At 41.6% G+C, this 27,279-nt stretch overlaps 1 protein-coding gene across 1 annotated transcript in view; it reads right to left on the bottom strand.

The window, feature by feature from the left end:
• LOC126183608 (5'-3' exoribonuclease 2 homolog) overlaps nt 1-27,279 on the bottom strand; it is a 449,636-nt gene that overhangs the window by 306,153 nt on the left and 116,204 nt on the right. Inside the window, exons 11-13 of the mRNA XM_049925723.1 lie at nt 20,133-20,240; nt 19,852-19,941; nt 16,610-16,766 (exon numbers count right to left, since the gene is read on the bottom strand). Of these exons, the coding sequence (XP_049781680.1) occupies nt 16,610-16,766; nt 19,852-19,941; nt 20,133-20,240 (355 nt within the window). The remainder of the gene's footprint in view (nt 1-16,609; nt 16,767-19,851; nt 19,942-20,132; nt 20,241-27,279) is intronic.

Raw genomic sequence — 27,279 nt, 5'->3', positions numbered from 1 at the left:
AGTGCCCAACAGCAATGGAGCACTGAATCTGGATATAGAGAAATATGTGCCCTGAAATTGGAGCTGCACCCCAAGCCAGGTTTAGACAGGGACGCAAAAGAGAGACAACGGTCGTCACGTTCCTGGACAGTGTCTGTGCCTGTGACAACCAGAACTTCATCCATGACGGAAAGCTCAAACAGTGAGAAGGTAACCAGGCAGAAAATGTTGCTGGCCAAGTGACTATTGACAACAGCGTCATCGGCTTTGTTACCTTCTTGTATGCTGCAGTATTTGTGAATTGACCTCTGAGGGGAATGGAGCTGTCATAATACGTAGGAGGGCTGGGCCAACACTGGGTAACGCAGAAAAGTTTACATTGGGAGTTTCAGCAGGGAAACCATTGCTCTCATGTCTAAGTGGAAATTTTTAAATGTCCTGATATGCAATCATGAGATCAATAAACAACTTGGTAGCAAGAGGACTGCCCTGGGGAACAATGGCCTGGGATTCATGCACTGTCCCTTTACACGAGTGTGGAGTGGGGTTTGGCTATCCTGACGCTTGATGGCAGATGGTTTGGAGATGACCATCCTATCTACAATGAGTGCATTGCACCCAGTGATCTGGACGGTCTGCACATTGGTGCATAGTAAAACAGTCAGAACAAGATGGGAGATCCTTCTGCTTACGCCAATGTGGTGCGACTGTCAGCTCAGAGGCAATCGACACGTCCTAAAGTGATGAACCACGACACTGTCATAGGGAAAAGGACTTAAAAGAATTTCAACTCCTTGGTGGTGGGTAAACCACTGTTACCTGGGGGCGAGCCATAACACATTCACTTGTTGCCTGCACAATCTCAAAAGAGAGTGCAATTCTCAAAATATCGTCCAAGGAAGGACTGTATAGCTTGAGAGCAGTGTGTACTTATAGATCGGGAGTCAACTGAATCACCACATTCAAGAATCCACATACAAGGTTTTGAAAGAGAGGTTCACACAAATGAAATCCAAGCATCAACTCAGTCCTTGCATATTTCTTCCATGACCTCTAAGGCTGACTTGGTTGCTTGTTGTACTGATGGAACTCGGGATGGGAGGCAACCACATGCAATTGCTACGAATAATATGAGGTATGTCCACAAAGTAAGTTCCATTTGGTTATATAAAACAAACTTTTACAGATACAGAAAAAATATTTATTGTACAAAAATCTACAACTGTTGAACTACTTTTCTACAAAGCTTCCAAAACTGTGTAGGCACTTGTCATAGTGTGATGCCTTCTTTATATTGCCATCTGTGTATTCAACCATGTGATAACATGTTCTTTCAGCTCGTCATCGTCATTGAAGTGTTGACCACCAAGGACAAATTTTAGGTGTAAGAAGAGACAAAAGTCAATAGGACTGAGTTCCAGGCTGTACAATTTTGTGAACCTGTTCAACAGTAACCAGAGATGGGCATCCACTTCGTTCTTCATTGTGCACTTGATCACATCCTTTATTGAACAGTCTGACCCATCTTCTAGCATTTTGTCCATAAACCTCGGAGATTTGCTGATGAATTTCCTTGGGTTTAAATTTCTTTGCATTTAGAAAACGAATCATAGATCTGATTTCATACGCGGTGGCATTTTCAGTTATGGCTGACATTATAAAAAAGCACTACAAAGCACACGTTGGCAGCAACAATCTGAAAATGGTATACATGTCTTCTCCTTGAGTCAGAGTAATTGCCACGCATGCTGGGAACTGCGATCGTAACGCTGCTGCGGATAGAAATGGAAACAGAACTTACTTTGTGGACGACCCTCGTATTCCAAGAGCAATAAACACATCTCCTCAAATTTGAGGACAACAGGATCTGACTGGACAGCCAACTGGTTTAATAAGAAAAACGTTTCCTGGGAAGTCCAAGAAAGGAAGAGTGACTGTTGAAGAGCATCATCAAAAACCCAAAAAGTGGTAAAGTGCTGCTTCAGCTGCTGCATATATGTGTACCAGTCTTCCTTGGTGTCATTAAATGGCAGAAACACGGGTGGGTGGGGCTCCACCTGGGAGGGACCACAGCCCGAATGGGCTGTGAACCCTCCACCTGGGAGCATTCTGACAAAAGCTGAATTTTCTGACCTAGCAAGACAGTTTGCCGTTTTAACTGCTGCTGGAACTGCTGTTGCTATTGCTGCCACAAGAGCAGCTGATTGTTATTGTTTCATGAGCTGCACAAGTTTCACATACATAAGAGACCATTTACTTTTCACCTCCTCACCAATTATAGTAACTGGAATTGTGGCACTATAAAGAGATGCTGGCTGACTGACTGAGAGCATCAATGATGAGACACCAAAAATCATGAAAGAGAACAACAGCGATGGACGAATGACAAGACAACATAATAGAACAACAAGCCCAGAGTGGAAACCAAATCAAGAGGTTCAGGCGTAGCAATATCAAGAACCAAACAACGCTTTTGTATAATGAACAAGTAAGAATGCAGTTGGAACATGAATGAGATCGAGGTACCAGCATTACGAGCTTTATAGTGTGGCCACAGGCACCAATAGGCTGGCGCAAAGAGCGTGGCCCGCGCCTATCAGTGAGACAGCTACAGCAGCACTCGCAAATATTAGGAGCGCTGTCTAGTGACTGTCATCTAGGTCTATGCATTCTGATGAGCTATCAAACTCATTGGGCCGGGAATACCAGAGGCCTTTAAAAAAAATGTTTTGCTACTCTATCTTGGTCTGCTAGAAGTATGTGCCCATACCACCATAGATTGCTTTCCCTGATCTCAACAAAAAGTGCCACTCTATACCAGCTGCAGATTTCATCATTAGTCACGTGGTAACGAAGTGTCAGGTGTCAGGCCAGATGCTCACCGCCTTTGAATGTAGAACAATAATCGGTGAAAAATGCAAGAGTCATAGCATATTGGAGTTTACATAGGAGATCAATAGACTCCAGCCAACAGACATCAAATCAACTCCATAGAGCCCCAGAGTGCAATTGCCAGTCTATTGAGAGTCAGACTAATGCCAGTTTGAATGTGAGGCACCAGGAACTGATTTGTACGAGGACTGTATCGAGACAAATACACTGCACAGGCTTCAACAGTTGACAATTGACATAAGTCTCTTTCCTGACACCTCGGCACAGGGCTCAACAGCTGAAATGGGCATACGAACACCGCGACTGAATCATGCAATAGTGGCAGCGCAAGAGCTCTGCTTTTTAGCAGAGGACAAGAAATCAGCTGTATTAAACTGCTTGTCCACTGTCTCATTTGATGGATTGTAGCGTTATTTTTAACAGTGTAAGGATTTAGTTCCATGAGAGAGAAAAATCATACACTTATACAAGACATATCACAGTTTCACAGTTCCCTAGTTGTCACTCGACAACCGAAGAGCTGCACAGCTCCTGCCACCAACACACGCATGGAAACATAACACTGTTAGCCTGTGTTGCCACTTCTGCTGCACTGCACTGACTCAAGCATTGTGCCAGCCAGTCCCCAGTGAGCCACTGTAGTGAGAGACTTGGGTGACTTAGCTCCATGTGTCTAACAATGTATGATGAAAGTAGTCTAAAGAGGCAGACTGAGGCTACACACTCCCACGAAACTTTCAGAAAATGTCTGACATGGCATGCTTATAGCAACCAGCTGTGTGAATTCATGTGTTCCTTGCGGGAGTATTTTGGGGTAGAGAGAAGGATGCAAGGTCACCTTTCGTTCCTTTGGATAGAGTGTGTGTGTGTGTGTGTGTGTGTGTGTGTGTGAATGGGTGTGGGTGGATGGGTGTGTGTGTGTGTGTGGGGGGGGGGGGGGGGGGGGGTGTCTGTAACTATTACAATCAGCAGACAGTCAGTGATAAGAGTCAGCAAGGAAAAATTCACAAAAGGGTCAATCCAAATGAAGTGCTCCAATAAAAATTAAGTTGGTTGCTTGACCATTTTTAAATATTTTAATTTTTTACATGTGATTACCCTATAATTGAGAAGTTCAAAACAGTTTTTTAAAAATCTTACCCAAGAGGGATGTTGGTGTACAGGGAGGCGGCATTAACAGTGATAAGTACAGATCCAGGAGGTAAGGAGGTGGGGAAAGTCATTGAAGGAAGAAGTTAGTATCTTTGATGTGAGAGGCTATGTTTTGGGCAATTGGTTGTAGGTGTTGGTCAGCAAGAGTGGAAATTCTTTTGGTGGGAGCACAATAGCCAGCTACAAGGGTTGTACCCAAAGTAAGGTTCCCAATGCGCTACAGCCTCAAGGCAAGGTGCTAGGCTACATCCAATAACAGTGCCGTGTGCAGTGGTTCTCCCACTCTGCAAGAACTTTTAACAGAAACATTAGATTATCGCAAGGTGTGTGCTCGCTGGGTCCTCCAGATGCTGACTGATGGATGCGAGGAGCAACGCCTTGACTGTGCTCACAAGTTTCTTCAACAATGTGAAGGGGGAGGCAACAAGGAGAAGTTGTTGGACTCTATCATCATGGGAGATGAAAAATGGGTGTTTCGTTATACCCCCTAAACAAAAAAACAATCTCGTCAGTAGCGTCACTCCAGTTCATAGACACCAAAAGAATTCAAACGAACGCAGTCGGCTGGAAAGGTTATGGCGACTGTGTTTTGGGATCAGAAGGAGGTACTCCTCATCGATTTCATGCCACCTGGGATGACAATAAGCTCAGACAGATATTGTGAAACACTGACCAAACTTCAGCGAGCAGTCCAGAATCGCTGGAGAGGACAACTGACAGAGGGGGTAGCCCCTCTTCACGACAATGCTCGACCCCACATCGCTCATCAAACACAGGAGCTTTTGAAGAAATCTGGGTGAACTGTTATGCCCCATCCCCTTTACAGCCCAGGCTTAGCCCCCAGCGATTATCACCTCTTCCCCAAGTTAAAGGAACACTTAGGTGGCAAACACTTCAAGAGCGATGATGAAGTCGTATCAGAAGTCACACACTTCCTCAATGGGTTGGCAGGAGACTTCTTCAACTTAGGAATATAAAAGCTGGTGCACCGTCTTCAAAAGTGGGTCAAAAAAATGGAGACTATATTGAGAAATAGACAAAAGTGTATGCTTTTCAATGATGTATAAATTAATAACAATAAACAATGTCTTCTATTTGTAAAAAAATAAGGGAACCTTACTTTTGGTACAACCCTCATACAATGGGGTGTCTAGGATTGTTGGGTTTGTGGATTTTGAGGAGCATGTAGAAATTTGGTGTGAGGGTTTTTTTGTGGTGAGGAGGTTGGGCTCAAATGAGAGGTTCTGGGAAGTGCCTATGGATTTCAGCAGGTTATGGAGGTTATGTTGGACTTCTGAGATGTATCACTCTGGCAGACCTTGCAGGTGAACGAGTCACACAGCTGTGGAGGCCTTTCGTCAGGTAATCAGTGTAACTCATCACAACAGTGGTGGAGTCTTTGTCTGCAGGGAGGATGATTAGGTCTGGATCCGTTTTCACGTTGTATATGTGTCTTTTCTTCTGCTGAAAGGTTAGTATTCTTAGGAAGGGACCTGGGGAAGGATGGTAAGGCCAAGCTGGAGGTAAGGAATTCCTGGAAGCTGACTAGGTGGGCATTAGGGGGTTGGGGCGAGGGTCACAGTTGTGCTGTGGTATGAACTGATAGAAGCATGGTTCAATGTTGGGATTATGTTGGCTGTGGTTAGAGGGATTGGTGACAAAAAACTGTTTCTGTTGTAAGGATCAGGAGAATGACAGTAGGTCTCTGGAAAGTCCAACCTGGTTAAATTTGGGGACAGGCAGAAGGTAAGGGCTTCAGGTATGACAAACAACTGTGGGAGTGAGATTTTCAGTGAAGAGGTTAACAACAATGTTTTTGGTCTGTTTGGGTTCTGGGTTTTGTGAGGTGTAGGGAGTGAGTTTTGGACAATGTGGTAAATTGAAAAGGTCAGCCAGGCATGGTCTGGGTGCTACAGGGGATAGGCAAAACTTTGTGAACACCTTTACTTACCTGGGAATAGTTTATTAATAAGGGGTTGGACCCCCATTTGCCTGTAATATGGCTGCAATTCTTCTTGGAATACTGGCATATAATAATTTTATAGTCTCCAGTGGAATGTTATGCCACTCTTCAATCAGAAACTCTTCTAACTCCTGTAGTGACGAGGGAAGTGGAAATCTGCTCTGGAGTCTTTGCTCCATTACCATCCACAAGATTTCGATGATGTTCAAGTCCGGGGACTGTGCTGGACAGGGAAGACGCTGCAGTTCAGTTGCATGCTTCTCATACTACGATTTTGTTGTCCTGGCTTTGTGAATGGGTGCATTGTCATCCTGAAATATCGCATCATTGTTGTGGAACATTTGAATCATGAGGTGCACCTGATCACCTAAAATGTTCGCATAATTGTTGGCTGTAACACAGCCTTGGAGAGTAATAGTGGGACCAGTAAATATGGTTACCCATACCATCACATTTCACCTCCATGCTAAATTGTTGGAATCGAGCAATCAGGATTGTAGGCTTCTTTTGGCATTCTCCAGATGTAAATCCAGCCTGATGTTGGGAATAACAAAAATGTTGACTCGTTGGACCATATGGTGTGTTTCCACTGATCAGCCGTCCAGGATTTATGCTCGACACTTATGTTTTATGCTTCTTTGTGTTGGTTGTCATCACTAATGGTTTCGGTATAGCAGCTGTTCATGAATATTCACTTTATGGAGTTCTCAGTGGATGGTGTCAATAGATACGGGTCTTGAAGATGGCTATTGTGTTCTGCAGTCATTTTAGCTGCCGTAGTTGTGTGTGGTTTGACACAATTTATTTTAGCATTCTCAGCCTCTGAATGCAAACACGAAGTGTGCACTACTCGTAAACAACCTGTACTGATGCCCAAGCCTATACCGAACACACACAGTCAGCGCAATATGTGCCTTACCTGCATTTTTTACCGTCAAACACAATCATCCCATTACTATCACTGTACACATTATTTTGTCTATCCCCTTTATAAGGATCTGACGAGGGGTTTCACTGTGAGAAGCGTGGGTGTTGATGGATAGTGGTGCCTCAAGGTGGGAGTAGGATGTCAACAGTTTGGACAATTTATGGAGCTCGTTGGAGTGCAGTAATAGTCCTGGCCTCAGTCTCAGGTAACCCACTGTCTCTGCACCCTCCACCAACAGTTTCGCCCTTCTTTGTCCTGCCACCCCCTCCCAATCCACGTTCCCATATCGCCTTCATCATGTGCTGTTTCCCACCGACCATCACAATTGTGCTAGCTCATAATACCTGCCACCCCTCCCACATTCCTAGCTGGCAAACCAGCTACCTCCCTCAGAGCCACTAGTCACTCATCCCCAGTCCTCCTCCCTGCCTGCTGCCTCCCTCTCCCTCTACTCACCCCATCTAACACTACCCCCACCACAACCAGTCCACCACAGAAAAACTGCACTGGCACTGCTAGTCTAGTCAGCACCATGTACGGGCATAGTTTTGTGTGTGTGTGTGTGTGTGTGTGTGTGTGTGTGTGTGTGTATTTTACTCTAGTTCATCAAAGGATAACTCCGAAGGTTAGAAAGTTTTCTTTCTTTTGCGTGTGCCTATCAACAACCCCATGCTTCTGCTTTTCAGTGAGTGGTTTCTTTAATCCTCAAGTATCTTCTGATGGTAAGTTACACTGCATTTTAAATATATTTCATTTTGTGTAGACACCAAGATATATTTCATGTGTGTAATAGTTTTTGAGCTACGCAATCTTAATAAGAAAAGTTTTCCATACACAGAAATTTATCCCATTTCAATTAAGAATGTAACATTGGCGCTAATTAAAAATAAGAAAAGATTGTTGATGAGCTTCGAGGTACTACTGAGAATGATACAATACTTAAATGTCAGATTTTTACAATATTTTGGTATGAGTTGGTGAGTTTAAACTTCACACTTATTGCAAGTTAAATATTGGCCAGTTCAATAAAAAGTTTTCGTAAGCTTATACACAGAAAATGCAATGCGATATAAAAATTTTGAAGGAAAAAAATGCTGCTGTGACATCAACAGTTTGAGATATGATGTGATGAGTTTGAAGCTGTTTACGAATGGAAAAGTTTGTCTATTTCAAAAAACATTATTAATTAACATAGATCCTGTGCTAATTAAAACTAAGAACAACTTTTTGACATGATGAGACACACCACAGAGATCTATACTGTACATGAAATTGAGATTTTTTTTACTTGACTTTTGTGGAAGATAGAGGCTTTAAAGCAATGGTCCAGCAGAGAGGTGTTACACTTTTCAAAACATTCTTGCACATTTACGAGGGCTATTCGGAAAGTGAGGAATGATCGGTCACGAAATGGAAACCACTGTGAAAATCCTATGAGGCTTTCCACAGACATTTCGGGCAGTGTGTCTAGTATGCCCCTCGATCGCATCAAGACACTCTTTTCAGTTGTGAGCGCACTGTGAGCGAGTAAAGGTGCCTAGAACAACAATGTCTCCCACCAAGTAGGAGGGCCCACTGAGAGGCTTCGCCTTAATGAAAGCAGCCCACTAACACAACTGCTACACACTTCCGTCTTCATGGCAATTCTCAGCCACACTCTGTAGTGGCAGTGAAGATGCTCCTGCAGCCTTATCGATGAGAAGTGTTCGATCACCCACAACACAGCCATAATTGGCTTGTCCTGAGTATCATCTCTGTTCACATGGAACGCTGGATATGAAGACAACACTTGGGCACATGCTACGCGCTACAGACCAGCGTAGAGAATTATCAGAAAGTACAGGTGGCTGCCTTCTATTACAATGGTGTTGGAAATTTGGTATAACGCTCCGTTAAGTGTCCAAGTCGGAGCAGCGACTATGTAGAGAGGTACCTGGAAGGTGTAGCTAAATGTGCAAAGAAAACAGCTTTGATTTTCACTGTGGTTTCCATTTAGCAGCCGATCATTCCTTACTTTCCGAACAACACTGTGGTTTCCATTTCACAGGCGATCGTTCCTTACTTTCCGAACAACCCTCAAAGTTTTTTCTTAATTTCAATTTTTATATTTCTCAGAATTACAATTACAATGACATTTAACATAAAGCACAAACAAGAATGCACTGCAATTCAGATGCAAAAAGTGACATCATCCAAATGGTGGCTGTGTTGTCCTGGCATCGCTGCAGGCGAGTGAAAAAATTGTCCGTACACCTTTCAGGCGCAACAAGGGGAATTTCTTGAATAATGGCATCAGAAAGAGCTTCAAAAGTTTGCGGTTTTTGAATGTAAACCTGAGATTTCATGTACCCCATAAGAAATAATCGTACAGAGAAAGATCTGGAGTTCAAGTAGGTCACGCCACATCCACATAAGTAATGAGGCGACATGGAAAATGTTGCTTTAGAAAAGCCATGGGTAGTCTTGAGGTATGGGAAGTAGTCCTATCCTGTTGAAATCAAACATCAGGTCAATCGGATATCTCAACAACATCGTGAGTTAGCACTGTGAGTTGCCAGTCAAAGTGCATCCATTTTCTCAAAAGTCCAATGATACCAAACTGGGCTAATTCACACCATACAGCTGCTTCTCCCTGTGTGTGTGTGTGTGTGTGTGTGTGTGTGTGTGTGTGCGGGGGGGAGGGGGGGGGGGGGGTTGTTTCTCGTGAAGGTCCCATGCATTATTTTCCAACCAGTGCAGCAATTTTGTTTGTTAACACAACAAAACATATGTGAAAATAAGCCTCATCACTCGTTATTAGAATACCGTCACTCTCCAAGGTTTCCAGCATCCTTTCTGCAAATATATGCTGCTACACATAGGTATTAGGCTTCAGTTGTGGAACCACTATGATTTTAAAAGACTGAATGTGGAGGTCAAAGTGCAAAATGCGGCAAAACAGCATGTCTGAAACGCACAAAACACAAGCACGTCGTATCACTGAACACTGAGTGCTGGCCTCCACAGCTTGTCGAATTTTCTTGATGTTTTCTCCAGTGCTAACTGCCCGGACACCTCCCCAAACTGTTCCAGGTCTCTCTATTCCTCTTGTTCTGAAGTTTTTGAACTACTTTATTATTATTGGGCAAGACGGGACAGCACCATATCCACCAACACTGAACTCATTGTGAAACTTTCCCTGTGTCAGCACTACAGAATGAATGGTTCCAACAAAGGTGTTTCAAACAAAGACATGTTATTCAACTGATCATGGCTCCATGGCTACTGAAATGGCAACTAATAGCGAATGTATATCAACCATTGCACATGTGCTAGTTCCCCCACCACTTATGTTATGGCAGATTCTAAAACATATTACCTCCCTGCCGGATCCTGCGTTACCACAGGGAATGACGAACTGTGGCAACTGCCTGCACGTATTACTTGATGAGCCAATGCCTCAATTTTGGACCTCAAATGTCAATTGCCAACTACTTTAAATCAGACTAATAATGAAAGCAATCTTGTTTCTTTCTTGTGAGGCATATCACCATTCAAAGCCTTTTTGACATATTTTTTATCAATTGTGGTAGTGCATTTCTTTGTACAATTTCGCAGCTAAAATGAATTAATGATCCTTAAATAAATTATGCTTCGGTAACAGCAGATGGTGGTGTCATATTTAGATAAACAGCAAATCCTCTGTAGCAAAAATATACATATTTTTGTGAAAATTGTACAAGAAACTAGCAAAGTCAAGCTTACGCAGCTTCATCTGATAAACACCCTCACTGGCAGGAAGTTAATTTTAGAAGAAGAGACTTTTATTTCAGTGCTTTGGGAAATTTATGTAACATCTGAATATCTTACAAAAGTAAGTAAAAGCCTTTCATGGGTATAAATGGAAAGAATGTGAAATGGAACATAAAAATCCCAAAATGACCAAGTTTGCGTAAGTTGTAAGAATTCTGTACTCACTACACAGAAATTTCTATATGTGCCACCAAATGTAGGAGGAAACTGATTTAAATGTGAGTGATTCAATTCTATTGGCTTGTGATTTTGTAGTGATTAGAGAATTTCTGTGTAAATTCTAGAACCACTTAGCCTTCTACTTTCTCGACCACATGATATTCTGGATATAAGTGTGGGATGGTAGAATCCAACCAACTGCGCCTCACATGTTTGCGTGTGCAGGTTTAAAATCAGTCGTGGGAAGAAAGTATACGCGGCGGACGAACAGCACCGACAAGTACCTGTCGGGCAATCAATAGATGTTTTACTGGAACCATGGAGTTTATATGCAGCTCTGTGCTTATTGGGCCATTGGCTACTGTTATTAAAACAAAGACAGCTGAAAAAGAACTGTTGAAAACTCCTGATATAACTTTCCAATAGGCAAGACTTATTTTCTGATTTATGTTAAGAAAAGTTATGGTATCAAAGCCAACTTTCTTTTAACTGTAATTTAATTTGTTTCTGATGGTCGATTGTATGAGGGAGTTACCAGAAGTTATATATTTATGTTGAAAGTAAGAGTTTTATTGTGTATGAAAGTCAAATACATTGTTAAGTCACAAAAAGCAACACAATTGTAGTTTGTGGTAAACAACAAGAAGTCTGAAAGGTAACTTCTCAGTAACTACTTATTTAATAAGTAAAAAGAGTCTAAAAATTCCTGCACCTAGCGTTATTCGACGGAGAAGAAGTCAAGATGGTTTTCAGGAGCTGGCTATCCAGTAAAGAAGAGTGGCTGCAAATTCCAAGTAAGTCAACTCATACAGAAGTGGAAGGTGGTTTGGGGGAACAAACCGAAATAACCCAGGTTCACATTCACACTAAGTCAGAAACATTATAATTTGATTCCATACACTGGTATAAACACCAAGTATGATTCAATCCACAACTGTAGTTTGTGGTAAACAACAAGAAGTCTGAAAGGAAACTTCTCATTAACTGTTTCTTGGCAGATGGCTTGGCATACCTCTAAGCTCTACGTCATACACTTAGGAATAGAAAATGTTCATGCCTGGAGAATGACCGCAGCAGGGTAGAGCAATTACATCAGTGATGCAACTAAAAAATAACAAGTAGATGGGAACTTGGCCATTGCGGAATGGACTTCAACATGGCCATATCCATAACAATTGGCAGCTAAAAGTGACAATTCTGATCCTATCACATTTCTGGGAGAATTTGTTTGGCAGATGAATCAAGCAGCAATGAAAGACTTAGAGTAAGCCACATCCCACTGGAGGGAGAACATAAACAGACGAACCAACGACAGTAAGACATACAAAAAGAGGGCCAATACTTTGCACAGCAATGCTGTTCTGCTTGGGCCTTGGAGTAGAACATTCAGAAGCAGTGCAGTTCTGTTGGAGTCTTGAAGGAGTGAATATGCTTCACCAACTAATGCTGTATCGAGATAGTAGCCTTATAAATTTCTAATCGTACCACCTGGTCATTTTTAACAACTGAAAGCTTCATGAATCTTCCCATCCTCATTCATGGACCTTAACAATGATGAAAGGAATGTGAGCTTTCTCAGCTGCCCAGGTGTCGCTGCTATCTGTAATATGGCGTCAACCAGCCCTGGAAGGTAGTAATCTTTGGCATTTCTTAAGCTTCATTCCTTACGTAGCCAAGAACTCAAAATCCCATATGATGTGCATCTAATGTTACCCAGACAAAAATTCCCTGGGAAAATGTTACTCTATGAGCAGCAGGTCAATATTTGTTTCTCCCAGCCAGTCATTCAGTTGCGAACATTTAATCATGTTTTTAATGCTCAATTCTAATGGTTCAACACATGTGTTTGGCAGTGTTACATGTTTCACTGTCCGATACCTTATATTTGCATACATCCTTCTGAATTGTACACACACAGCAGTATGTTTTAACTGGCTTGTAGCAACCAACCTGAAATCCAGCGCAATGCATTACTTAAAGCCTTTAAGGCTAAACTACCCCTAGAAATCAAACATTATAAGAATTCAAACCTCAATGTGCTTTTTATTAAATCCAAATATGCCTGTCAGTAAGAAAGATGGCTTAGCTGCCATGTGCTCTTATATCAGATTTGCATACTTAACATTTGATGCCCTGCATGGAGCCTGCAGACATATAAAGTGAATACAAGAACAATATATGAAAATTGAGGCTACAAAGTTCCAAGAGCCACCATTATGCCATACATGCCCTTCTAACCATGTTGACTGAGACAAGTATGCTCAAAAATTTCTAGATGGTGTAATCATGGCAATGGGAATTAGAAGTAGAGTATTTTCATAACTTCCAAAAGGGAGTGTGTAAAGTGAATGTCAAGCCAATAACTTTACTGTCACATGGAATGTATGTATATGCAGGATTGAATTGCAGTTACAGAAAAGAATGAAGGAGGGTGAATATGAAAAAAAGTAATGAGATGTGATGGTGGTGGCGATGATGATAATGAACTGTTAAGTCTGAAATTTACATGGAAATCAAGTGAAACTAGGCCTTAAAATACTTTCCAGTAATTTGGTAAGCAGCGGCTGAATGATTAATAAGTGCCTTCCATGATGTAACATCTCAATTCTAAAGAATAACATGTTCTACTTCTAACCAAATAGGTTGAAGAAAGATGTATGTGGAAACCAGAAAAATTATTTAGGTAGTTTTTTAGGTTTGTCACATGAGCAGATTTGGTGTAAAAAAATTTCAGTTCAGAACATCAACAAAGCACAATGGGTAGTGTGTGTCTCCACCCGCTGTGGAGGACCAATAATGCAATGGCATAGTGGCTTGGTGGTGCCTTGGAAGCCACAGAGCAAAGGGCACAGATGATAGTTTCAACACCAGAACATTTGAAGATTATACATAAGAACAGTTGTTCTGAGATAGCAAATCAGTACAGTATCTACATCTACAAGAATACTCGGCAAATCACATTTAAGTGCTTGGCAGAGGAATCATCGAACCACCTTTACAATAATCCTCTACTATTCCAGTCTCATACACTGCACAGAAAAAACAAACACCTACATATTTCCATGTGAGCTCTGATTTCCCTAAGCCTTTTATGATCATCGTTTCTCCCTAAGTAGGATGGTGTCAAGAAAATATTTTCGCAATCAGAGGGGGAAATTGGTGATTAAAATTTCATGAGAAGACTCTGCCACAGCAAAAAAACGCCTTTATATTAATGATCTCCACCCCAAATCCTGTATTATTTCAGTGACACTCTCTCCCCTATTTTGCGATAATACACAACAGGCTGCCCTTCTTTGAACTTTCTCGATATACTGTGTCAATCCTACCTGGTAAAGATCCCACACCGTGCATCAGTATTCTAAAAGAGGATGGACAAGTGTAGTGTAGGCAGGCTCTTTAGTAGATCTGTTACATTTTCTAAGTGTCCTGCCAATAAAGCACAGTCTTTGATTAGCCTTCCCCTCAACATTTTCTGAGTGTTCCTTCCAATTTAAGTTGTTCATAATTGTAATTCCTAGGTGTTTAGTTGAATTTATGGCCTTTAGATTTGACTGGCTTATCGTGTAACTCATTTTTAATGGAATCCTTTTAGCACTCATGTGGATGACCTCACACTTCTCATTATTTAGGGTCAACTGCCAATTTTTGCACCATACAGATATCTTTTCTAAATCGTTTTGCAATTTGTTCTGATCCTCAGATTGGCTCCTAACTCATTTGTATAAATAAGGCACAGCAAAGGGCCTATAACACTACCTTGGGGAACGCCAGAAATCATTTCTGTTTTACTTGACGACTTTCTGTCAATTACTATGAACTGTGACCTCCCTCATAGGAGGTAACAAATCCAGTCACATAACTGAGATGATATTTCATAAGCGCACAATTTCACTAAAAGCCGCTTGTGTTGTACAGTGTCAAAAGCCTTCTGGAAATCTAGAAATATAGAATCTATTTAAAATCCCTTGTCAATAGCACTCAACACTTCATGTGAGTAAAGAGCTAGTTGTGTTTAACAAAAATGATGTTTTCCAAATCCGTGTTGACTGTGTGTCAACAGGCTGTTCTCTTTGAGGCAATTCATAATGTTCGAACATAATATATGTACCAAAATCACGCTGAATATTGACGTTAATGATATGGGCCTGTAATTTAGTGGATTACTCCTACTACCTTTCCTGAATATAGGTATGGGCAACTTTCCAGTCTTTGGGTACAGATCTTTCATCGAGCGAACAGTTGTATACAATTGTTAAGTACAGAGCTATTGCATCAGCATACTCTGATAGGAACCTAACTGATACACAGTCTGGACCACAAGACTTTTTGTTAAAAAATTTAAGCTGCTTCACTACATCAAGGATATCTACTTCTACGTTACTCATGTTGGTAACTGTTCTTGTTTTGAATTCTGGAATATTTACTATGTCTTCTTTGGTGAAGGAATTTCGGAAGGCAGTGTTTAGTAACTCCGCTTTGGCAGCACTGTCGGCTATAGTATTTCCATTGCTGTCATGTACAGAAGGCACTGATTGTGTCTTGCCACTAGCATACTTCACATATGACCAGAATCTCTTTGGATTTTCTGCCAGGTTTTGAGACAAAGTTTCATTGTGGAAACTATTATAAGCATCTCACATTGAAGTCCGCGCTAAATTTTGAGCTTCTGTAAAAGATTGCCAATCTTGGAGATTTTGCATTCGTTTAAATTGTTAATTTGGAAAGAGTGGAGCTTGTCTCTCAGGAAGGCATCAAGTGAATTTTTATCTGCTTTTCTGAGTAGTTATATTTTTCGTTTTTTAGAGGATTTTGGAATTACAATATTCAGTCTCACTAAGACAACCTTGTGTTCACTAATTCCTGTATCTGATTTGATGCTTGTTATTAGCTCAGGATTATTTGTTGCCATGAGGTCGGTCAAGTGTTTTTTCACAACCGTTTACTATTAGCGTGGGCTCATGAACTAACTGCTCGAAATAATTTTCAGAGAATGCGTTTAGCAGTTTCAGATGAGGTTTTACGCGTACCTCAGGAATTAACACTCGAGCGGGCAGGCCTGTGTACAAAGTGCACCAACCAAAAATAAAATTATTTTTGTTTCCCAACTGCAAACCTATACCTACTCCTTCAGTATTGCTGCAGGTAAACATTTTCAACATTTGTTGTTCAAGAAAAATTTGAAAACAGAAATCTCAAAAAAGGACACCATGAACTTTAATGTTTGTAGTTGCTGTTTTGATAGCAGGGGTATGAAGAAGACCCTTCACAACAGATGATAGGCAGCTCACATCCTGGAGTGGAGGGGGGGGGGGGGGGGCAGGCCTAAAAATCATTTGCATGATTTTTATCAATAAGATTGAGCTGGTCAGTGATAGAAGGAAAAAATACGAGTCGAGCAACCTACTCTCTCATTCTTTCTTTACATTTCGAAGCTCTTGTAATATACAAATAACTGAACTTATCGATGACTCAAGGTGTCTGTAAAAGGTTTTCATTTACACAACAGACAATTTGACAAGTGGTCAGTATTCTGGATGAGAGCACTGTGTGTTCTCATAACATTACTCAGTCATCTGCTTAATGAAGAACAATGTCTAAGTCAAAAAATAATGTAATTCATCACACAAACAGAAAGACTGCGTTTAGCAGTTTCAGATGAGGTTTTACGCGTACCTCAGGAATGCTTATTATAATTATTGTTAAAAATAAGGGAGTGTGTTTCTCAAAGAAAATGATCTTACTTTCTTCAGCAGTCAAACAACTGTAATACGGTTCAAGTGCAGCAAATAATCTTGTCTCGTCAACAAATGGCAAAAGAGCTACTCCTTGCCATGCAAATTTTTTGCCATTCAAATCAATTTTAAAATCTTCAGGGTAGAAATCAATTATATTGGAGTCCTGGAAAAAAATTAAAAATCTATCAACTCAGTTCACACACATTTTATAAAACAATCATTCTATTTCATTTTCATTTCTCAAGACAAAATGTTAGTCATATACTGACATGAAATAGAACAAATGAGTAACTGTAACATCTGCATTACACTAACAATCAACTCTATAAACTAGGAATGTTACAATATATTCCTATTCAAGTTTCTAGATAAATGGCAGACCGTACTGTCCACAAACAAATTGCAATTTACAAGAATACATACAGAGGTGAACCTCATAATATGATGTGAATAATCTAATGGACAATTAAATTAACTCTAAATATGAACTGAAACCGTATCGACTTGATAACTACTCCTACTTCGAAGATCTGAATTGTTAAATTACATTGTTCTCTTAATCTCAAACAGCAAGTCACAGTGTCGACTAGGGGAATGGAGCATTTACAATTGAATAATTTGTCATGCAATATTCCTACATTTGAATTCAGTGCACAGTACATACATGATGCTTTTCAACAGTGATGATACTTTTATATAAGTGTACATTTTTTGAAGAATGTGCACTGATGTTTGTGTGTTCAGTTTGTATGATAACAGTACATAACGTCAAGTGTCAGGTGACTAATAAGCGAAAATAATGAGATGATATTCTTCTGATCTATGAAGTACTGTCAACTCAGGTGAAGTAATAGGAAAAAAACTGAAGCAACTGTTGCACAAGTGCAAAACAGTTATCCTTCTTGTGATGCCAAAAGATGAGGCCACTAACTTACAAAATTACATTGTTTTGTGTGATTTAAAGATATGAGTTTTTAAAACAATGAGACAGAAGTTTCCCGTAGTGAATCGTAACACTATGAAGTGAAAAATTTGTGAGAGAACAGGGAACCTGTCATCTGATGCTGGTAAAAGAAGCTAAAACACCACAATGCTAAAGAGGTTACTTACAATTTTACATTATTTGTTAACACTGTTTCACTTTTTACTGAGAGAGAGAGAGAGAGAGAGAGAGAGAGTGTGTGTTTGTGTGTGTGTGTGTGTGTGTGTGTGTGTGTGTGTGTGTACTGGCACTCAACACAGCAAGGTTATCAGTGTGTACTAAAATTGTTACACACAGTGGGAATCAAGCCAATAAAATGGCTCATGCACTTGGTCCCTCCTAACTCGCATGGACCCAAATAATCACTCTTTCACACACATCTTAATACAATGAAGAAACGGTGAAAGGTGCTACACCGGGGATTAAAACATAAGAAAAACAACAGAGGAACTAAAACAACAGCACAGGAAAATGTGACTGGTGGACCACTTACAAAAAGCGTGGGTGAGCCAGTCACCCTGTTAACACCCGATGACCATCTCCCTAAAATATAGGGAAACATGTCAGACATTTTATAATTAACCACATTCACTTGAAAGTCACTTAAAATTAAGGGCAGATCTTTTGGAAAATCTGCCACTGTCCTCTGGCCTGAAAACAAAACACAGTCTTAATAAAATGTGGTGCACAGTGATCTGTATGCCCCAAACACCACACATTGAAGGGTCCTGTCACCATAGCAAGTAGCCATGCATCATAGGGTTGCGGCCTATGTGAATAAAAGTAAGGAAGACTTCATCTCTTCTATGTGGTTGAAAGGAGGTATGCCATGGCCACGTTGTAAGTTTACTAAATGCAGCTTATTGTCTGTCACTTCCAGTCACTCATTATCTCACTGACCCATGACTCTGTATTTCAACAGCAAGGTGATAGCCTGCCAGGGGATGGCACACCGAAGTGACTGAGGATCATGACACGCCTCCTAGGCTGCTACAGCTGCCCTTTCATTCTCCGAAATACCCATGTTCCCTGGCATCCAGCAAAAAGACACCTCCTTCCCCAGATTTTGCTGTTGGATGACAGGGAACAGACAAGGAAATTAGCACTCAAAACACGTCTCATCTGCTCCAGTGCCAGCAATATCACATATAATTCCGTGTTGTGGACAGTAAAGTCTCCGGGCTGTCAGATCTTGAGGACACGATCACGGAGAATAAGGGAACGGCAGCAGATGCACAAGATAGGAATGTGGCACTGATGAGCATATTCTGGATGTATGCATGCAGGGTAGTGGTGGATAGCGTATGATGACGTGGTGTGGATTGGGAGGTGGAGGTACAACAAAGGCAGAAGGATACTATGGACAAGATGATGTGCATGCAGAATGAGTAAAGTTAGGGTGATGGAGCAAAAACATAGATGGGTGTGGGGCAGTGGCCCACAGAGACTGAGGCCAGGAGGATTACACGATCAAAGGATGTGTTGCAAGGACAACACTCATCTATGTAATTCAAACATGCTGGTGTTGGGAAGAATTCAATTGGCCTAGGTTGTGAAGTGACTAATAAAACTGAGTATGTTGTGCTCAACAGTGTGTTCTACCGTCAACTCTGGTCTTGGCTACAGTTTGGTGGTGCCATTCATTTGGGTGGAGAGCTGGTTGGTGATCATGTCAATATAAAATGCTGTTTAGAAATTACAGTAGAGCTTGTGTATGACACGACTGCTTTCAAATGTGGCTCTGCATCTGTTGGGATAATGTAAGCATGTGGCAGGACTGGAATAGGATGTGCTTAGCAGTTGTACTGGACATATATTGCACTTGGGTCTCCCACAGTGTTTATGACTCATATGGCTTAGTGTTACAGCTGGTGCAGCATAGAAATGGGCAAGACTACAGTTCACCTGTTCCAGTCTGGGATGGAGGCCTTAGTAAGACCTTCAGCATACTGGGGTAGGGATTGCTCATTACTGCATTATTCACCCTTCAAGGGTGGCCGCACTGTATGGTAATAACTTTTTGGTGTACAATTGAAGTCAGCTATCAAAATTAAGGCAGTGTAGAAGGTTAGTGTGCTTAGTATGTAAAGAGTTTTGAATGGAACTATAAGAACGGAGGGTGGTCAACATATCAACACACAGGAAGTTGGTCCCATTATCACTTCTAATTGTAATTTGAAAATCTGAGATAATTTTTGTTGCTTTTATAACAAATGAACATTTGTTACAAAATAATACTTCAAAAGAGAACTAAACAGATACTTACAGGATCACTCATAAGTTTAGCCCATGGTGCAGGGACATGGGAACTGCTAGCAGCAGGAAACACACCCATCAACTGTTCAAGTGGTCGAAACTGAAAACAGAAGCAACCAGAATCAGACACAGTAGAATGGATATAATGTTCACTTCAGTACTTCATGCAAATAAAAGTTCTCCTTAGGTAATTATTCTGTACAGTACAGTCAGTTAGAATCCTTGCAATGTTTACAACATAAAATAAAATTATTCACATGCCTCATCGTTGAGAGATAGGTTAATACTCACTGGTTTTGTTCCCTTTTCAAATTCTGTTGATAACACACCTATATTGATAAAATCTGATGCAAAAGGAGCATAATGATATGGAAAGTACCACTTCCATGAAGCACAACCCTAAAAAGAAGAAATACACATTTACTATAACAAAAATTTGAAACTATTTCCTAACACTGTGATGTAAAATTTGACACTCCAAATTACAATAAGGTACATAGAAATTCCATAAGTATTACTGATATATAACAGCTTTTTACCAGAGTATGCATTGAGTGTTCACCAAACAATCTAATCAAAACTGTGAACTCCACTCTGGGGCCAGGTGAAGATTGTGCCGGTCACACAATCTCAAACCAAAAATGATGAGTTTATTCTAACGAGCCAAATGGTTAATTTAATCTAATTTGAAGGATTTTATGGAGCCATCAGCGTCTAAGATATCTAGTCACTGAATGAGTCACTATATAACTCACAAAAACCATAAAGAAAGAAAATGATATCGAGTGTCTGAGCTCAGTAGGAATACGGTAGGATTTATCAATGTTGATTAAGCTCATTTACTCGGAAAACTGGAGCCACTGCTTTCACTTCTGGGACATTTGAGACTATCAATCAAAATGCATCACACTAATGTCATCATAGGAAGTTACGAATTGCTGCCACAAATGGGGAGAGTCAATAATGGGTGTGAGCAATTGGACAGCATATTCAAGAAGATGACACAGTAGATGACCACTCATGAAGATGGCTGCAAAAGCAGCCAAGCTGCCAGCTGGTCAACAGCAGGCACCTCATTCTCTGTCACTCTGCACACTCACAGCAAATTGGTCAGCCCACCAACTACCAACTGTGCTGCTGCATGAGCACTTGAAGACGAGAAAATTCCTGAAAGGGTTCCGACAGAAGGCAACAAACAAGAGAGGCCACAACCACATCAAACATTCACCACGGGAGGCATATTTTGGAACTCCACATTACCCAGAGGCAGAGGTGACCTCTAAGAAGATACTCACAGTACAGTGCAACAGACACTTTCCCAGGCTGCTTTGAGGCCGACGGTTCCTCTGACTCTCAGTCAGTCCGACAGAAATGGTGCCAGGCAGCTAATGACCCAATGATACAACTGTTGTCAAATCATAATATTCACAGTAACAATGTACTGTATGTCGACACATACAGGTCTCTTCAGTTGATGACATTTTTATCCAAAATGTAAACAGGTCTCTTGCAACAGCATATTTCCAGGTACATTGGGCTCTCTCAATGAAAAGCCGACGATAGGAAAACGTGTTGATCTCACAATTCACAGATCTTACTCCACTATGTGTGTTTGATATCAACTGTAGGGGATTACAGATCTGTTGAAAAACATATGCATTGTACAGAGCAATATAACTCGTCAGCTGTGGAAGAATAATGGACTGGTTTCTGCGAGTAAGTACATCTTTCTGGCTGAATGTCTGAAATATTTGTGCACTTCCTCCTAAATGGTGATGACATCAGATAGAACGATTATGCACAGGCTTACTGCTCTAGGAGCCAGTATGTGCACAGGCACAAGGAAGTCCGCATGTCCACTAACCTAACTATACACAATGAATATGGTCACAGTAAAAAGTTCAGGTCACTTATTCACTTGTTTCTGTACAGTGTATGATAGGTTTGAACCCTCGTAGCTTCTGTGAGACGAGGTTGGCATAGGAGAGAAATTTTTGGTGGGCCACATCAAACCAATTGACGGAAAAAAAGCTTCAAAAAAGAATTAAATACTTCCAACATGAGGCAACTGTGATTTAGCGTGTGTGCGTGCCACACTGTGGGCTTTACTAGAAGGAGCTTATTGTCTGTCACTTCCAGCTACCGTTGCTCCCATCGATGCAAGAATATGTATCTCAACAACAAGGTAATAACATGCAAGGGGATGGCACAGTGAAATAACTGAAGATCGAGACCCTCTCTTTCGCTTCTACGTCTGCCCTTCTGTTCCCCGCAATACCCACGTGCCCTGGTACCCAGCAGAATGACACCTTCCCCAGACATTGTGGTTGGAGGACAGTGTCCTGGATATTCTGGACTACTTTATCTGCTGGATACCAGTGTTGTAGAGAGAGAAGGGCACTCAGAGAATCGGAACAGACAAGAAATTTAGCACTTGAATATCTCGTCTCCTCCAGTGCCTGCAAGATTGCATATAATTCTGTGTCAAAGACAGAGCAGTCACAAGGCAGTTGGATATTGAGGATACAATTAGGGAAGAAAACAGAGCAAGCAATGGAGTCAACCCCTGTTGCAACCCATCCATAACGATGGCTATAGAGTTGTGGTGCTCAGTTAAAATGACCTTAAATAATGTATTAACAAAGATGGCAGGCGGTTAGCACCCTGGATTTGGGGTTGTACATGCTCCACACCAAGACTCCAGCACACACTGTACATGGACACAAATGGCACTGCTGCTCATGGACGATTCAGAAAAGACGTTCCAGTGATGGACGAGCAACAGAATGGTACGCAGGCGAAGTCAGAGCTGATGCACCATGAAGAGCTTCTACTGGATGGTTAGTGGGGGTTCCCCAGCCTCAGCAAAGAGACTGGGTGTGGGAGCTGCTTCTGTAAGCACCAGTGGCCAGCCTTATTGTCTCATGATGGATGATGTCAATAATCTTCAGGGAGGGAGACTTCGCTGACCTGTACACTGCATATCCATAGTGTAGCTGTGAATGCACGAAAGCCCTATAAAACTGGAGCACACATGTCCTGCTGCTTACCAAGATCTGTGACTAAGGCACCTTACGATATTCAGTGCCTTCTGGATTCTGGCTTTCAAGTTTCTTAAGTGTGGAAACCAAGACAGTTTGGAGTAAAAAATGAGGCCCTGAAATGTCACTGAGTCTTTAAAATTTAGAATGGTATCCCTCACATTCAAGTCAGGTAAATTAAAAATACAATGTGAATGATTAAAATTAATGTACACACACTTATCTGCCAAAAACTGAAAACACATCTTTGCAAACCACACCTCTAACCTTTGCACTGTAAGCTGCAACTGACAATTCACTGTTGCAACATTGGAGGAGGAATAGGAAACCGCAAAATTGTCCACAAATAAGGAACATTGTATGGGATGTCGTACCACAGACGTGATACTTTTTATGGCTTCAGCAAAGAGGATAACACTTAAAACACAGCTCTGAGGAACATGATCCTACTGCTCAAAACAAGCTGACCGCATGTCACTGAGGCGTGACCTAAAAAATCACCAAGACAGGAAAGACCAGATGAAGATGGGGAGGTGATCACGAATGTCCCAGTCATGGAGTTGCACGAGAATACTATGTCTCCAAGTAGTGTCTTGTGCCTTATGGATGTCAAGGAATATACCACGACAGTGATGTTTGCGTAGGAAAGTCTGTGAACAGTCGCCTCTAGTAGAGCCAGGTTGTCAAAGTGGATCAAAATCTCTGGTATCCACATTGAGAGCAGCTAAGGGGTTGCATGTCTCTAACAACCAGATGAGACAATGGTTAACTATTTGCTCCAGAGGCCTTCCTACAAAGCTCGTTAAGGTGACACTCCAGTAACTACTGGGACAAGTGCGGTCCTTTCCTGGTTTGAGGAGAAGTATCAAAATTGCCTCTCTCCGCAAGTTGCGGAAGTGACCTGTCTGCCATATGAAATTAAAATATTTGAGATGGATTTCTTTCGATGTTATAAATAAATGCTGAAGTATGCAGTACCAGATCTGGTAGTGACCAAATGCAGTATCACAAGTCTCAGACAGCGCTGATTCCAGCTCCCCCATGGAGAGAGGGAAGTTGAAGGCTCAAAATTCTGGGATCTGAATTCCAACTTTCCCCTCTCTGCAGTCACATAGTAGTGCAAAATGCCAGATCCTGGCTGGTATTGGCAGTAGTCACTGCAAAACGCTCTGCCATCATGTGAGCGACCTCTCCAGACTTTTTTGGAGACATCCCTGGTTCAGTACTGCTGCTATTTGTAAATAACTGTGTTTACCAGAAGTCCTCCAAATGACTTCCCATACTTTTTTAGAACAAGTGGAATAGTTAATGGAGTCCAGGAATGCTTGCCGCAACCTTTTCTTGCTCTCCTTAATTGCATGTCACGTCTCGGCTCTTCCAACTAAAAAAGCTGGCATTTAAACCGTTAAAGATCTGCACGTTTGTCCCAGATTGCTGAACAGCACTCTTAAGTCCACAACAGTACAGGTTGCCTCCTAAGATGACCTGAAGACACAGGAATGGATAAATCAGCAGCATGATGGAGTGCTCGTGTGATGTGGTCCACCCATTCCAGGATGCTGGCGTGGTGCTATTAAAAAAAAACAGTTGTAGTTGCATAACGTTCTTTATTAACTTAAGAACTGTGTGTTTTACCCGAGCATGGCATCATCAGGTTATGTTTAAAAAATCATAAATTTTCTGCCAAAAGCATTATACCGCATGTAACATACTAAAAGGCAACCTCATGGAGGCGACAACAGGAATGGCAATGCGAAACAGGACCTCGCACACAAATTGTAAACACAGCCGGATACTACAACAGTGCCAGAGGCCGTCGGTATTCAATAGTGGATACATATGTATAGTGGATACATATGTATAGTGCATACATATGTATGTACTATGTGAATACCAACAGCCTCTGGCATTGTTGATGTATACGGCTGTGTTCACAGTTTGCACACGAGGTAATACATACACTATGTGAATACGGATGGGCCTCTGGCACCGTTTTAGTATACGGACGGTTTACATTTTGCACACGAGTTCCTGTTCTGTGCTGCTTTCATCATTGCCCCCATGGGGTTGTCTTTTAGTACATTTTATGCAGTATCATGCCTTCTAGACAGATGCTTTTTGGCAGAAAATTTCTGATCCTTTAACGGAACCTAATGGTGTCTATCCAGTTGAAACACATCATTATTAAGTTAATAAATAACATTCTGCAACCTATGACTGTTTTTTAAATAGCAGCAATAGAAGGTTGCAGTACCACCATGCCAAGATGAAAGGAATAATTTTTATGTAGTCGTGGTGTTCAAACACAGCCAGCTGTCTGAGTCTAATCCAGTTATCCTTGCTGAACATCCATTTCGGTGGCTTCTGTTCAGTACGTGGATCCACAGTGGGAAGGAAGTGATCACTGGAGTGAAAAGTCATGTTGTTTTCCACCGTGATGTTTCCGCAAGGGCTGCAGAGCAGAAAGAGAGGCTCGGAATGACCCAGTAACAGCTGAGAAATGATTGGGGCTGCCAATGCTGAGGTTACACAGTTCCTGAGATAATGTGGTTCTACAAGACTCAACCCCTGGGGCAAGTACAGCTAGAGTCCCTTAATGCATTATGGGCACCCAGTAGGAGAAATGGGTAAGCAAGTTGTGCAATAAGGCCTGCAAGAGCCTCCGAGTGTATCGCATCCTGCAGAGGTAAATACCGGGAGCAGATAGGGATGATCTGAACCATATGAACAGCAATGGCTACTGCTTGTAGGTCAGTAGCCATAGAGAGAGCAGAGGACAAATGTGTGTCACTGAGAAACACAGCAACCCCTCCCATGGCTCTGTCCCCAGTTAATTCATCCTCTTGGTGAAGGGTGCTGCCCCATAGCACAGGGGCATCAGTAGCTCAGTGGCTTTAAAAGGTGTTTCTTGTCAACACAGACACAGAGGGCATGGGTATGCCAGGAGTTTCAATTCAACCACATGTATCCTGAACCCATTAAAGTTCCCCTGTAGTAAGGGAGCCTTTTATCCCAGCAGCAATTTCACTCCACCTTTCCACCGGGAAGAGGAACCCATAGTGGGTGGAGGCTAAATCCTGGGGCGAGATGAATGCCCTAGGCCAACATCAAGCTCCATCGGTTCCGAAAATGAATCATGAGAAATGTTGGAGAGAGCAATATCGAAACTGTGAGACTACTTACCTCCAGTCTGCATCAGTGGTTAAGTCTTTACCTTTGTCTTTGATTTTTTTGCCCTGGGCAGTCTTCGGAGCCACAACTGCAGCAGTGGTAGTGGTAGCTCTGCGTAATGTACCAGACTGAAACTTTGGAGGAGCAGATAGCCCCACAAAGTTGGCTACCACAGCCATGTATGATGTTCTGGGGTAAAATGTAGGTTTCAAAGTAACTGTAGCAGCACAAGTGTAATGACAAAGGCAGGTACTAGTGCTGACACTAGTAAGCTCTGTTTGTGCAGCCGGCTGTTTGACAACTGAAGCAAAGGCGGTAATGAATGTGGGGGCCTACATGGCCTTATTAATCTTCTTGGCTTCACCATAGGGAATCCGTTTTTAACATTTTGATCTCTTGTATCTTCCATTTTTCAAGGAAGACACAGCTGCCCCTACTATAGACAGGGTGAAATCCAGAACAATTCACACTCTTTGGAGGAGATAAACATCCAACTCCTTCATAGGCAGCCTTACAACAATTGCCAGAAGTGGCTTATCTCTTACACCCAAGAGTGATGTGCCCAAAGAGCTGGCGTTTAAAACAGTGCATTGGGTTGGGGTCTTAGGACTGTATGGTTAAGTGAAGAAAACCCACATTAAGATGCACATGGAGTTTCAAGCTATTAAAAGTGAAGATGAACAAGTTTGATTTGATCAGATTGCCTTCCACCCTTTTCATGATATTCTGCTTGCCTACAATGCCTTTCTGGGGCCACTCAACCTTCAGATCATCTTTAGGGATGTCTACCAGGTTCCTGCCAATTACAACATATTTACTGTAATTTCAGGTCTCAATAGCATATCCCCCAAGGATTTTTGCCCTTCTGCAGGTTAGTCACTTGTTGGGGACTTGAGGTTTTGACTACAAGCATCTCTTTCCACAATCACTTAATAGATTTTAACATACCTTCATTTCCCTCTAACCCATTTTTCAAAGCTTCCTTCTTTCCTTTTAACTAATAAAAACACACACTGACTGGCAGCATGCATTCTGTTACTACAGACACTAAGATTCTTAAACATACCCAAGTCTAGTGGACTAGCTACATGGACCCTTGTATTTGATTGGACGTTGGTACCTACCAGTGGCAGACCCATTCCGCTGGCAAGTGGAAGAGAATATTTTGAAGAATGCATCTCGGTCCCACGAGCAGCTAGGGAAATAAAAGTCGACCTAAACAGAGC

The sequence above is a fragment of the Schistocerca cancellata genome, chromosome 1 (assembly GCF_023864275.1).
Source record: "Schistocerca cancellata isolate TAMUIC-IGC-003103 chromosome 1, iqSchCanc2.1, whole genome shotgun sequence".
NCBI lineage: Eukaryota > Metazoa > Arthropoda > Insecta > Orthoptera > Acrididae > Schistocerca > Schistocerca cancellata.
This window is presented reverse-complemented; position numbering and strand designations above follow the sequence as displayed.